This window comes from Strigops habroptila, chromosome 2 (genome assembly GCF_004027225.2).
Source record: "Strigops habroptila isolate Jane chromosome 2, bStrHab1.2.pri, whole genome shotgun sequence".
Classification (NCBI taxonomy): Eukaryota; Metazoa; Chordata; class Aves; order Psittaciformes; family Psittacidae; genus Strigops; species Strigops habroptila.
This window is the reverse complement of record NC_044278.2, coordinates 34864869-34878424: the sequence shown is the minus strand read 5'-3', so window position 1 is coordinate 34878424 and position 13556 is coordinate 34864869. Positions and strand designations below refer to the sequence as shown.

Genomic DNA, 13556 nt, shown 5'->3' with positions numbered 1-13556 from the left:
GTAAGACGTTTAATTAAATATCATACTAGATGTATTGGTTCTTAATCCTCTAGGTCCCATGAGTGGCAAGTGTATGTAAATAGCCTCTTGTTGCAATGAAAGTTCAAAGTATCTATATTAAATGGGAATTATCTGGTTCAATACTCATTAATTCCCTTTGTGGATGTTAACATTTTCTGTCAAGCATTTTTCAAACATACAGTCCAGATATGCAGAAATGATTTTTACAGCTTAAGGCTGTAAGCAATTGATTTTTCTGGGGGGGGGGGGGGGGGGGAAGGTTGATGGTGAAGCCAAACCCCCTTGCATCAAAGATTAGATGTATAACAACATATTCCAATTCTCAGGTAAGCATCCTACCAAAAAGGCAGCAAAACATCTGGGGTTTAGCCTACCTCCCTTCCTGTTAGAACGTTTCTACTTCAAGCAGCACATTTAACTATTTAGCAATTACTTGTGCTAAAATTTGAGGAGATGAGATTCAAGTTTCTGTTCTCACTCCCATGAATGCTGAGACACATCCACACACAACAGAAAGCATCAGCAAGAGAGGTCAAGGATATCTCATGCTAAAATACATTCCATTTCGGTAGGCAGGGTACCAGCATAGGACTCAGGAGAGGTTTCTCAGGAAGAGGTAACTGAATGCAGCCCCCAGCTTCCTTGAGCCCTGTAACCCAGAGGCACTAGCTGGTAAGAAGTCCCACAGCTGAATTCACTTGTATTTATTCCGCAACTTCACCCTATTTTTCAAGCACTGCGTTTCCTCTTTTTCACTGATCAGCCATACCACATGCTGTGGAGCTCCATTCTAGGTAGCTGTGAAGAAAACAGGCAAAACAAAAGGAGGGACATAGAAACATGCAGCGCACTGAGAAACTGGGGACACAGAGATCGGGGAACAGGAGAAGAGGGTGAGGGAGGCAGAGGACCTCTGGATGCTGAACCTGTGAACTAGTCAAAATTGTTACCACTGCATTGGTTTACCCAAGCTATGAATTGAAGCGAGCTTGGGTCCAGCAAGATCTCTTAAAGCGTGGCACGGCTTGCACAAGGGTGAGCCATGCTGTTTCTAGTGCAGTATATGAGCATAAAAGCCCGTCTTACGTCTCTACACCTCAGCACTCCAAGATTTAGGCAGCCTCTTAGCTTGAATGTGGAACCAAGCGTCACTGAGGTTTCAGGCTGTGCTGGATCAGCACTAGATGCTTTGTGCAGCCTTACCCCACAATTATCTTAATTAAAATTGGCTTGTGATCGTACAGGTCCTGATGCATGTCTGCTGTCTCAGTAATTAAGAGCCCACTGCTCACTTCCCAAATTGCCCCCAAAATCACAAACACCAGCTTTTCCATATGTCGCAGTAGTGTGACATCACTACATTGCATCAGACCTGCTTCCCAACCAATCAAACTAGGGAAAACAGCTCTTTAACTCATCCTTCCTAATTTTTGAACTGTAATACAAAAGACAAGGGAGGATAACACCTCCTACTCTTGGCAGGTTGGATTCTAGTCCTTCTCCTCCATCACCCACCTGCCCTGTGAACAGTCCTAGAGTGACCAAAACTCTGCCATCAGTCTCCCTTCCAAAATGTCACATAGTTCAAATTGTGCTGAATTTGGATAAATACTAATTTTTTCCACTATCACCTACAGACCACACACAGGCAGCTGCATACTATAAAAGTGTGATTTTTTAAAGTAATTCTTAGAGATTTCCAACAATTTTCAAAAGGTTAGGAGGAGGCATTACTGATGCTTCTTCACATTACTGTATGTCATGTATGTTATGCAATCTGCACAGACATCAGTTTTGAGTTACAGTGTTGACTTCTGCATTTTACTCTGCATGCATCCCCCCTTTTTAAGACCTCTTAACAAATGCAGCTGAATTGAGGAAGTAGCTGTATCTTTAACTACATTATTTTAATTTTCAGTCTGGCTGCTAAAACAGAAACAGCCTTCAAAGACTTAGCCAAATTCTGGCCTCTTAAAATTCAGTAATAAGATCACACAGGTTTTGATCAACCAGGCATTTCACTTCTAATTAAAACTTATTGCCCAGTCCTGCTTTAACTGAAAAGAAATAATTTCAGAAAATGTATTATCCCATTAAGGTAACACAGAACAAATTGATGATTTATTAGCAATCCTCTCTCCGCAATCCCATTCTTCAGTAAGCTTTCAGCAATTGTTCACTACAGAGGAATATATGGTGTGCCTTAGCCAATCGTTTAGCTTAGCATTCAATTTTGAGAAATGATTGCTAGAACTGTTTGAGAGGAAAAAGAATACACAAGCCTGTGGAAGGCAAAGGTAGGATAATCCAATCACTAGAATCATTTTATATTGAACTTCGCCAAGCAGTATTAGCTACAGCCAGAGAAACCTGAAGTTGATTTTCTTGTACCTTTAGGTACAACTGAGCACTCCTGCAATTTACTTTAATGTTGCCCCATCTTTCCCTGAATGGAGCCTATTCCTTGGTTTCAGGAGAAATGAGTTCCATGGACTGATTAGGTGTTATGTGAAAAGCTGTCTCCCTGTGCTAGGTTCATGTTTTCCACCCTTCAGTTGAGTTCTTTAGCTGTACAATAAAAACCATAGAAATGCTGCCTCAGCCTTTCATTAATTTACACATTTATAACACTTTTCTTCTTAATCATCTGCTTTCTAAAATTCTTTTTATTTCTTCCCCAAAAAAAAGATCTTCAAATATGTTTTCTTCAATCTTTATTTCGTCCTTCTCTGAATCTTCTTAGACTAACTTTGAAATCATTCCAGAGAAGGTGCCACCAGAAACACAGTAGTTCTGTTATGCTTCATTCTGTCCTCAATAATCCCATCAACATTAATTATTCTGACTGTAACTTTATAGAGCATTCCCCCACATACAGTGACTGTTCTGAACTTACTTACACATATCAAATCTCAGGTATTTGCAAGGAAACACTGTGTTTGTTTATCTTGGCACTTTACATTTATCAAAGTTGGCTATTCCACCATGCCCTCACCTTACCAGGTCCAGCCATCATTGCTGGTAGCACCCCCTCTACCTCTCCAACCTAAGGAAATATACTGGAGAACTTCACAAGTCTTTCTGTGCCAGCAGTCATTCTTCTCCTCAAGCCATGAATGCATTACCTAAAGCCTGATACAAACCACCAGCGCTCACTTTTTCAATTACACAATTTTTCTCTACTTTTTTTGTCCCTCAGACAGTTTTACATGTACAACATTCTGATTCTGAAAGGTTAAAAAAAAAAATTAAAACCTCAAATATATTTAATTCAATCATTTATTTATTCATTGCCTTACTAGGAGTCTCAGATAATTGCAACAGAATAGTAGAACAACTCTCCTCTGCAGAAGTCAGTCTTGCCTACTGCTATATAGGCTGTTATCTTGTTTGGTTTTGGTTGGTTGGTTTTTGTTTTGTTTTGTTTTTTAAATTTCTACTTGTACCTATCATAGAATCACAGAATGGTTTGGGTTGGAAGGGACCTTAAAGATCATCTAGTTCCAATCTCTGTGCCACAGGCAGGGACACCTTCCACTAGACCAGGTTGCTCAAAGCCGCATCCAACCTGGCCTTGAACACTTCCAGGGATGGGGCAGCCACAGCTTCTCTGGGCAACCTGTGCCAGTGCCTCAGCACCCTCACAGTAAAGAATTTATTCCTACTATCTAATCTGTATCTACCATCTTCTAGTTTAAAGCCATTATACTCTGAAGCACTTCATCACATGAGAAGCCTTTTTAACAAGCACAGTAAGAGAAATCCTTTCAGGTGCAAATTTACAGGTTCATGCTACTGAGGTGGCCACTTCTTTCCTAAAACTCTTCAGAACGCCCCAGTTCATTCCAGTCAGGGTGGGTGACTCATGTCAGTTGGCTCCAGCAACTCTTTTGACATGCCAAAAATCCATTAGCTTCAGCAGCAGAAGAGAGCTGACTGGTTACCTTCCCATTATTCCTTGGACTGAACACTAAGGAAAAGCAGCTTTCACGTTTTAACACTTTCATCTTAATTTTTCTTTAAATCCCAAATGACATAGCAGGCACATTCTTTCTTGGGCTTCCCAATTCCAATAAACTGCAACAATTGGGTTTACATAGCTTTAGATATTCACCTGAAACCAAAGTATTTAGGATGCTAACATGTTATTTGTGGCCATTCATGTTCCTTGCGTTTGGAGGTTTGGTTGGGGGGCAGCAGAAATTTTATTTTCAGAAATCTTAAACAGTCTTTAGCTTAACTAAACCCTTCAACACCACAGATACACGACATGCTTTGTAACTTACTCAACTTGGCCACAAACATGCATATATGAACTCAACATATAATACAGGCCTCTGAAGTCCACAGATGTACAAATCTAAGTATATACTGGGTTACTATGTCAAATGCCCAGATGATGGATGTTTGTCTCATGTCCTGTACATCCAAAGTTCACATCCATCCATCCACTTGATGCTAATGAATCACTATTGCTGTTCAGACATGCGAACATGAACCCACAGAGCCTGTACGAGATAGACTCCATTTCACATTAACCTACGGGTTAATGGATAAAATTGGAGAAAGTGGGGCAGAGCAAACAGTCCTTCTTGAGTAGAGACTAAATGACTGAAAGGTTCACAAGTTTGAAATGCAGAAAAAGATACTAAGCGTTTGTTTGGAATCTCAAATTCTTTAGAATAACCTAGTAACAAATTACTAAAACCACGTTGAAAAACTACTTGAGTATAAATTTTCCAGCCCACCCGCAGTTATGCTTCCCATCTCCTTCAGAATCCGCTTCCTGCTCTGATCCATCAAAGGTGGAGGCAAAAAACACATTGAGCAGATTAAGCCCCATTTTCTTTCCCATACTTCTGAAGAAACAGTCACTCTTCCAATAAGCTAACTGAAGCCAGCCTGCACCCTCTTTTTTCCACAGCTTATACCCTAGACAGTAAAAGTCAAATTAAGTGTCAACTGTAAAAAAACCCCAAACATTACATCCTGTTGTGGAGAACACAGTGGCAATAGAGGTGAATATGAAAGTGAGTATCATTTCCAGCTACCATGGACTGCCAGAGCAGCCCTCAGTTCATTCAAGGCACTCGATAGTGACACCATGTGAAGCCCCACAGAGTACCGGCCGTTGCAAAGGGCTTGGGCAGAAGCCTCACCTCTTCACCTCACCGACTGCTGAAGTCTGAAACAGCCTCTGTTGTTTACTGAGTGCAGCAGTTATCTGTGCACTACAGTTTCATCAATGAATTGATGCATGTCTACGCATCTGGGAAAAATAACATATATACATTTGCTTATCACACAAATATCACAATCATATTTGCAAATATGCCCACCAGATGCCTTCAGGCTATAAACATGAGACTTTCTTATTTTCTATGTACACAAAGGCCAGAGTCAAAGTTAATTTTCACCTTTAATAAGCTCATGATCCTCTGTTATTTAATATTCTGTAAAAAGGGATTACAGATTGATAGATTATTGCAGTGACTTCTAAAGAACACGGACAGCCATGAGGCTGAAACTACAATATCATATATTATGTAGTCATTGATATTATCTACTACAGCATGAAGAAAAATACTTTAAAAATAAACAACTATTAACCAAAAACATAGAAATGGAGCTTGCTTTCTTACAGTATGGTTACATATCTACATTCCAAGAATAACATTTTAAAAAATGCTAGATCTTGAAAGGTCATAGATAAAAAGAGTCATGATGAAGATGAACCAGTTTTGCCCAGAAATGGTTTAATGAGCATACTGCAGAGTTTTTCAGCAAATCCTAGTTTTGCCAAGCTTCAAGAGGCAAAAGCCTGAAATGTAAAAGCTTCCACGTTGTCTAGCTAGTCCACTCATCTTGCTCCAGAAGGCCCAGCGACCCCCTCTGCTTTAAGAGGGTGTATCACCACAATAGTTCTTCATCGACATGAATGCCACCAGAAGAGACAATTCAGGTCCTTACGATGCCAGCCCTAACAAAAAGCCTCCAACAAACCCACTGGACACCACGATGTTCTGTTTGATAAATTCTGTTGACTGAAAAGAAAAATAATATTTGTAAAGAACCAAGTTAATTAAAATACTGACATTGGGGAGGGGTTGGAGGGAAGGGAGGGAAACAATGTGTTTAAAAACATACGAAGCTTGATGGCAACTGCTGGCACCAATGGAGTGAAAACTGACTCTCGTCTGCCTTTAACAATATATTTAATATACAGCTAGCATTTTAAAAGTCGAAATACAGATAAATTGTCATAGCAATTTCACGCCAATACCACTCTTGTTTTGATTAAAACAAGACAGATGTTTTGCAAACTCCCTTGGCAAAAAAGCATCAGCACCACCATGACTTCCATTTTAATCACATGAAAAAAAGGGTTTTTTAAATAACACAATTTTTTGGAAGATCAGATCCTTGGAAAAGAAACACACCTCACTCCATTATGAGCCAGCTTCCTAACAACCTAACCCTACGAAGCACACTTATGTATGACAATATTTGTGTAAAATATTTCATGAAGCAATAGCACAGAGTATAACACGTTATATCAAACATGTGCCACTTCATAAATCCTCCACTTCAAACACTTTGGATTGGCAAATAATATGCAATTAGAAGAAAGTAATATAATCTGAGGGCAGGGGAAAAAATAGAAAAACCCCATCCTGTCCCACCCATTTCTGCAGGGCGATGGGGGAGGACCAGTTAAGCTATTTAGGGTATAGAAGCAGCAAAAAAACCCCACCTCTCTTGAACTTCCACTTCCCATTCACATTAAAATTCACAGTAAGTTTTATCAACCTATGTGCAACTCCATACAGGTTAAACCTGAGATGTCAGAACTCTTAATTACAGAGTGCTAGCATGGCTGCTGTTACACTGTCTGCAGCATATTCTAAGTCAGGATTTACAGTTACTGAGAAAGAAACTTGGATCATTTGTATGAAATGTGACAATATGTAAAAACAGGCTAAGCACACTTTTTTAAAAAAGAGAAAAAAAGATGAAATGATCAAAGTCTTCAAATGACAGAATGAAATAGCCCCAGTGACACTGATCAGTATCAGAGGCTACCTCTTTTCAACATAGTATGTAATTGACAGATTCTGAAGACAGATATTCTTTGAACTGTAGGAAAATGAGATTAAAAACCACAACTCTACTTACAAAGTAGTTAGAGCTTTCTCCAGAAAGAAAGGTCAGTCTTTTCCAACCAAGTAATTCTGTTATCAGCAGTCTAAGATGATGTGTTTTTTGTCTTTGTAGCTGCCATGTTTTAGCCACAACACCCTCAACTTTTTACCATGTCATGACCTCACTGGCTTTCTTACTAGCCCAGACTCCAGAGAGACTAAGTGGCAAAGCCAATGGCAGTCCCTAGGCTGTATCAGGTGTAGAAATGCTTTAATTTGAGGGCATTAATTAAATGCTTTAATTTTGTGTCATCTTTAAGAGTGAACAAAACAGAAAGCTACGTTAACTTTCAATAGGATATAAAGCCAGACCATCTCTGAGTCCTTCCAGTTTTACACCTGCAATTTCAACTAATCATCACATGCAGCAGAAGGTAAGAAAAACTGCCTGGTAGAAAACAGGTTATCACCTCACTCACCTCTTCAATTAGAGTATTGATTTCAGGTGCTGCCTTATTTGCACGCTTTTTTAACTGCTTTTTTGCTTTGTTTACATCTTTTTCAACTCTCTTCCAGTCAACTTGTACGTATCCACTATGACTAGCAATCTAGGAAAATAAAGGGTATTTAGTACAGTTGTAGTTAACATTTCATGAGTCAAAATACAATATCTTAGTGCCTACAAAGGTTTTTTTAAATATTGTTCCAATTACAGCACATATTCTGCTTCAAACCCTAATATTTTCCACAGTAACAACAGTTCAAATTAGAACAAGCAATGGCAAAGTTCACTAGACTCTCTTGTTGCCAGTTCTCTATTCTTTACTTACAAAAACTTTAACAATGTTTTTCCTTCAGCATTTACTGTAACTGTACTTGTAAGAAAAGTGTTTTCATAGGACAACAATGAAAGAACTGTTTCGTTTCAGCTTCTTTCAGAACTGTGGAATTCTTATTTGTGACCAGGTATCTGGGGCTAATCAGACACATCCTAAGAAATATGGAAAACTATTATTTTATCTTACATCATTTAAACTGTCCAACAAAGGAAGGATTCGATGCAAGAGAATTCTCATACTTTCTAAACAAACAAAGCCAGTAAGTAGAAAAAAAAGCACGGCGTGTGAACAGCACAAGTTCTGTAACATCAGCAAAATGGGTAACTTTTGGGGGATTGTTCATGCCAATTCACACGCAAACTCCCCAAATGCTTAAACAACATCCATGAGATTTTTAGTACATTTAACCATCCTCCCTTTGCCTTATTTCTCTTATGAAGATTTGATCTGGGAACAAACAAGGAACAAACACAACCGTGTTGTTACTTGACCAACACTGACAGTCCCACCAATTACCTTAAGCCAAGTTACAGAAGAAATGCATGTTTAAATAAGAGCATAACTTCAGAAAAAAAATCAAAATCAGGCAATTATGCATGCTCCAGAGAACAGCTGAACAACTCATTAGTTGGAAAAAAAGAGGGGAAAAAATAAATTCAAAGATTACCGCTTATTTGAACTACTAAGACAAACAGATATAGACCACTAACTACAGATAAATGACTGTTATACAAAACACTCTTTATGAAGAGTTAGATTTCTCAGGTCCTCCTTCAGGTCACGTTTGGCAAATTCATGTTAACTCATGTCACAGCATTCTATGCAAATGGTACAATTGGTAAATACAAGTCACGCATAATGAACTTCTGTGGAATTTTAAATATTTTTATATATTTAATAATATATAAAAATAATATTTAATAATATAAATAATATATAAATGTAAGATATATTTATATAATTTATTAGGTTTGGCATAAAAAAGAATGTTTCACATTGCTTGCAGGCACTGAATTTTCACTTTCACATAGTTTTTTCTACCAAATAACTGGAAGTACACTATCTAGCTTATTTTACAAGCAGCCAGAATACTTAAGCAAGGTATTTCACCACAAATTAGAATTTCATGATCCTGAAAAAACCTAAAATGAAAAAAGCATCAGACAGATTTTGGCTGAATTCAAAACAAAGCTCCTAAAAGACAACCTAGGTAAGAAAGTAAACAACAGTTTCTATCTTTGCACAAGATTTAAAAAAGACAATTCACTGGAAAAATGCAAAATGAACTTATTAAACATTATATTCTCCTCACTTCATACTTCAGAATATAACAAATTCATTGACCTTGCCTGTCACCTGTAAAACCATTTATCTACATGGGCACTAGTGTTAGGCAGGGACAGCTAATTCAGGACTGTCTGTACAGTATGAAAACATGAAACCTGTTTTAAAGCACAACCAGACACTGGATGACATGCAAGGAAGGGAGAAAAAAAAAAAAGCAAAACAAAAACCCAACAAAATGTTGCACACTGCAGTAATTTTTATTTTATTTTTTAATTTAACATTACCACAATAATTTCAAAAAGACCCAACCATTGAATTGGTGCCTTCTAACTCATAAAACTGAAAACTAAATATGGACTGATCTACCCAGTCCAACACAATGTAAGAAATGGTAATGTATTTGCTTGCTTGTGAAAAAATATAAGCAAATGGACTTAAAAAGAACATTTCATTAAGACTAATTAGCTCAGTTATCTATACAGTGCAAAGATGAGGCAGCAGTTTTTAATCAAGCTCAGTTTAGTTCTCCAGTAGTTACAACTTACATTTGTATCAAAACTTCAGTTCACACAATAAGAATTTTACTACTTTTCTCCCTGAACTTAGTAGCAGAGATCTTAAGTTCTTCGTTCACGTATTTGTACCCATGTGCAAAATAAGCAACAGAGGTCAATGTTTTGAATATTAAATTTATAACTGAGAAGAAAAAAACTCCTGCACTTCACTGCAGTGACAGTCAGAGCCTGTGTCATATCTATGTTGGCTGTAATCCTACTAATCACATAACTTCGTATGTAAGCAGAAATAATCCTACTGAATTCAAATGTTGGTGAGTCAGACCTCAATTTTTAAACCCTAATAAATTATAAAGACTGATATTCACTTACAACAGTAAATTTATATAAACACAAATCTTAAAAGTTCACCATTGTTTTTTAAGCCCAGCCCCTACAATAACAAACTATAATAATAATATTCCATTATCAGTTCCGTACTTGTATATATTAAGGAATCATACAGGTCTACAGAGATATATATATATATATTCTTAAAGAGACATATAGGGGGTGGGTGTAGATCTCTGTATATACAGTATATATATGTATATATTATTATACATATATACAATCTATACATGTATATATGATAGTGGAATAATAATATATTTAATATATTTATGTATATCTCATATCACATTAGTAAAATTTATTTTTGTTCAAGATCTTCCAGAACTGTTAAAAAGAGAATGGATTTTTCCTGAAAAGGCAACTGAAAAAAATACATCAATGCAGGAATACTAGAAATATGTACATTTTTCTCTACGCGAATCAAAGAAAACGAAGAATCTAAAAGGGAACACCTCATTTTGGGGGTACTTTTTGAAATATTATTAAGAGTAATGAGTAACAAATGTTTAAGAGTAAAAATTTATATGGCAAGATGGGACAAAAGTTTTAATTTCGTCAAAGACAAAATCTTTCAATATCAAACAGCCCAACCAAACCCAGAAGGTACGTATGAGCTCCCTGTGCTCCACTGCTTGAGCAGCACACAGAAGCCATGTACGCTTTTAAGGTGTTTTCTGGTATTCAGATAGGTAGCAATCCCCATCACACTCAACCAGTTTCCAGAACTGATCTGACAAGTCTCTACTTCAATATACAAAGATAAGGAGGGACTGAGAAATAATACAATATTTTTTGGAAGAGTTAAATGGTAGAGGCTGTATCTTCAGCCACCATCTGCTGGCACACTACTCCAGTTCACAAAGGCAGAGAAACTATGCCCCTCCATTTCATGTCAAAACCTGCCAGAAATAAAAGGCTAACTTCCAACTACCATTTGCTTTGGATACTCCACTGAATGTTCCCTCAAAGTCTGTACACATCAACTGTCAAATGGGATATTCAACGCAAAACTGAGTATAACTCTTTCTTAGTAAGTCCCCACCCTCAGAAGCAGGTTGTTCTCTCCCCACTTCACTGAGATGCCACATCATCATCATGGCATGGTATCAACAAACACCTGTACAAAATATAGCCAAGGAGGTCTCAAGAGTTTATTTTGTTTCTTGGGTTTGATTTGGTTTTTTTTCCCCCCAAAGACTTACTTTTCATAAGTTAGAAAATAATTTGAGGAAGAACTGAATTTGTCAACGGCATATTAATGGGATGAGGCAAAATATATTAATGAAAGCACAAATAACCGAACAAAAATATAAATTTATGGTTAAATAATAGTCAACACACAATGGGAAAACCTGCAATTTGTATGTTGACTGCAGAACAAAAAGCAATGAAACCATTATTAAAAATAAAGAAGTTTAAAACCACAGAGAGAACAGGCACTCATTAATAACAATTGTTTCTAGGTAATTCATTATAGCAGAACCACACGAGCTCATACTTCCTTACTCTTTGGGATTTCACCAAACTGTGCTCTATGAAGTAAAAGTTATACAAGGAAAATCCCTCACTTGTTATGAGAAATTAATTACATTTTCCTCAATGTAGCGCATGGGTACTGGTCTTACACCAGCACATTGGAAGAACTACATCTATTTCAATAAAAAAGGACAGCTAACTGATCAAATTAAGCTGATGAAATATCCAGCCCAAAGATGTGATAACTGATCTTAATTTTGAAAAACTACGCAAATTTGTAATGCCATTTTTATTCTCTTCCTCACACTACTTTTCATTTAATCTGTATTAAGACTGAAAAACTTCTGTACTACTTACAAAAATCTGAAAAGAACTTTTTTGCTTGTTGTACAAACTGACACTCCAAAAATGTATTGTTTTCAGTTTCCTACTAGATTTCTTGAGATGAAGTCATCACATGTTGAAGAAAAAAATGCTTTTTTAATTTTGAGAACTGAAATGTTTCACTGAATGGGCTTTAGCCGAGAATCTTCCCTTCTGTAGTTCTTCTTGGTTTAGCGCCTAATTACAATGTCAATATTGCAATCAGCAGTTGAAATGGAATCTGCAACTTCAGAGAAATTTACAGATAAAAAGAACTTTCTAGTCATGTGCTGAAACACTCCTCTGCCCACTCAGGGGAAACACTGAACATGTATTCATAGGGAAATTAAAATCACGATGTGTGATCTTTAAATGAAAAAATTAAAGACTACAGAAATGTAATTACACTATAGAATTTATGACTCAGCTTTAAAACGCAAAACGTTTTGAATTAAAAAGAAAGACCAAGGCATTTACTTCATTCCTTTCCAACAGAATCTGATCTTACTTAATTAAAGATATAGACAACTCAATCAAAATATGCAACTCATTTTTCCTCTTGGATAATATTCCTTTTCAGATACACTGTAAACGAGATTGATTTAAGAAATCAGACACTCAAACACATGGCAAATCTATTTTGTGTACAGGAAAGCTCCCCAAACTTCACAGCTCAACAAGCCAAAATAGTGCACAAGTAATGTGTTTTAACCAATTTTCTTTTTTATATGCCTTAGTTTTAACTTTTTAGTTTCCTGTAATCAGAAGTACTAAAGAAGGCACCTGCAGGCAACATTCTGCCTGCTACGCCTGGATGCCAGGCCTCTGTTCCTAGGCTCTTCAGCCATATTTACATAAGAATTGTCATGAAAATAATTAAGACCAGTGGCTTACAAAATGGTAAGAGAGATTCAGATCTTTAAGTCAACTAGATGAAAAGGATAACAAGTACTTCAAGATCCACTGCATATATATGTATATTATATTAACTATACAAATATATATAAAGATTTAATGCTTCCCTCATGATCCAGAAATACACATTATAGGCTAAAGAGGTCCAGAGTTCTCCATCCCATTGATTCATTTGCTGGCATAGCACATTTTGCCAAAAATTTTTTATCTGGGTAAGTCTAAACCATTTCAGATTCAACACTCTTGTAAAATTCATCCCTATGTTTAGGTACAAGCAAAATAACCAGTGATCTCCAGGAGATTTAAAAAGTTATCAGTGCACAATGGTGAAGTAGAATGAATGCTAATACTACAAAGCTTCATATCAAAACTATTTCTCCTTGACTTCTTACATTGTTGTTGATGCTTGCTTTCATATAATTCAAGATAAAATACACTTTATATTTGTTTAAAACAACTTAAACCAAACGGTTCCAAGAGCATACATTCTCACATAGAATGCTGCAGTTCAGTTATATGTTTAGCATGTGGTTTTAAAAAACCAAACCAGTAGAAAACACCATCATGAAGGAAGAGTTCTTCAAACACCTGTGACATCTTGGTGC

General features: G+C 36.8%; 1 protein-coding gene across 5 annotated transcripts in view; it reads right to left on the bottom strand.

Annotated features, from left to right (window-relative positions):
* Positions 1–5421: 5421 nt before the first annotated feature.
* FUNDC1 (FUN14 domain containing 1) overlaps positions 5422–13556 on the bottom strand; it is a 49666-nt gene continuing 41531 nt past the window's right edge. For 4 of the 5 annotated variants that reach the window (XM_030476374.1, XM_030476371.1, XM_030476372.1 and 1 more), the window contains exons 5-6: positions 7643–7771; positions 5422–6065 (exon numbers count right to left, since the gene is read on the bottom strand). In XM_030476374.1, coding sequence (XP_030332234.1) covers positions 5988–6065; positions 7643–7771 — 207 coding nt within the window. In that variant the 3' untranslated portion in view covers positions 5422–5987. The remainder of the gene's footprint in view (positions 6066–7642; positions 7772–13556) is intronic. The other variant, XM_030476376.1, reaches the window with a different exon arrangement.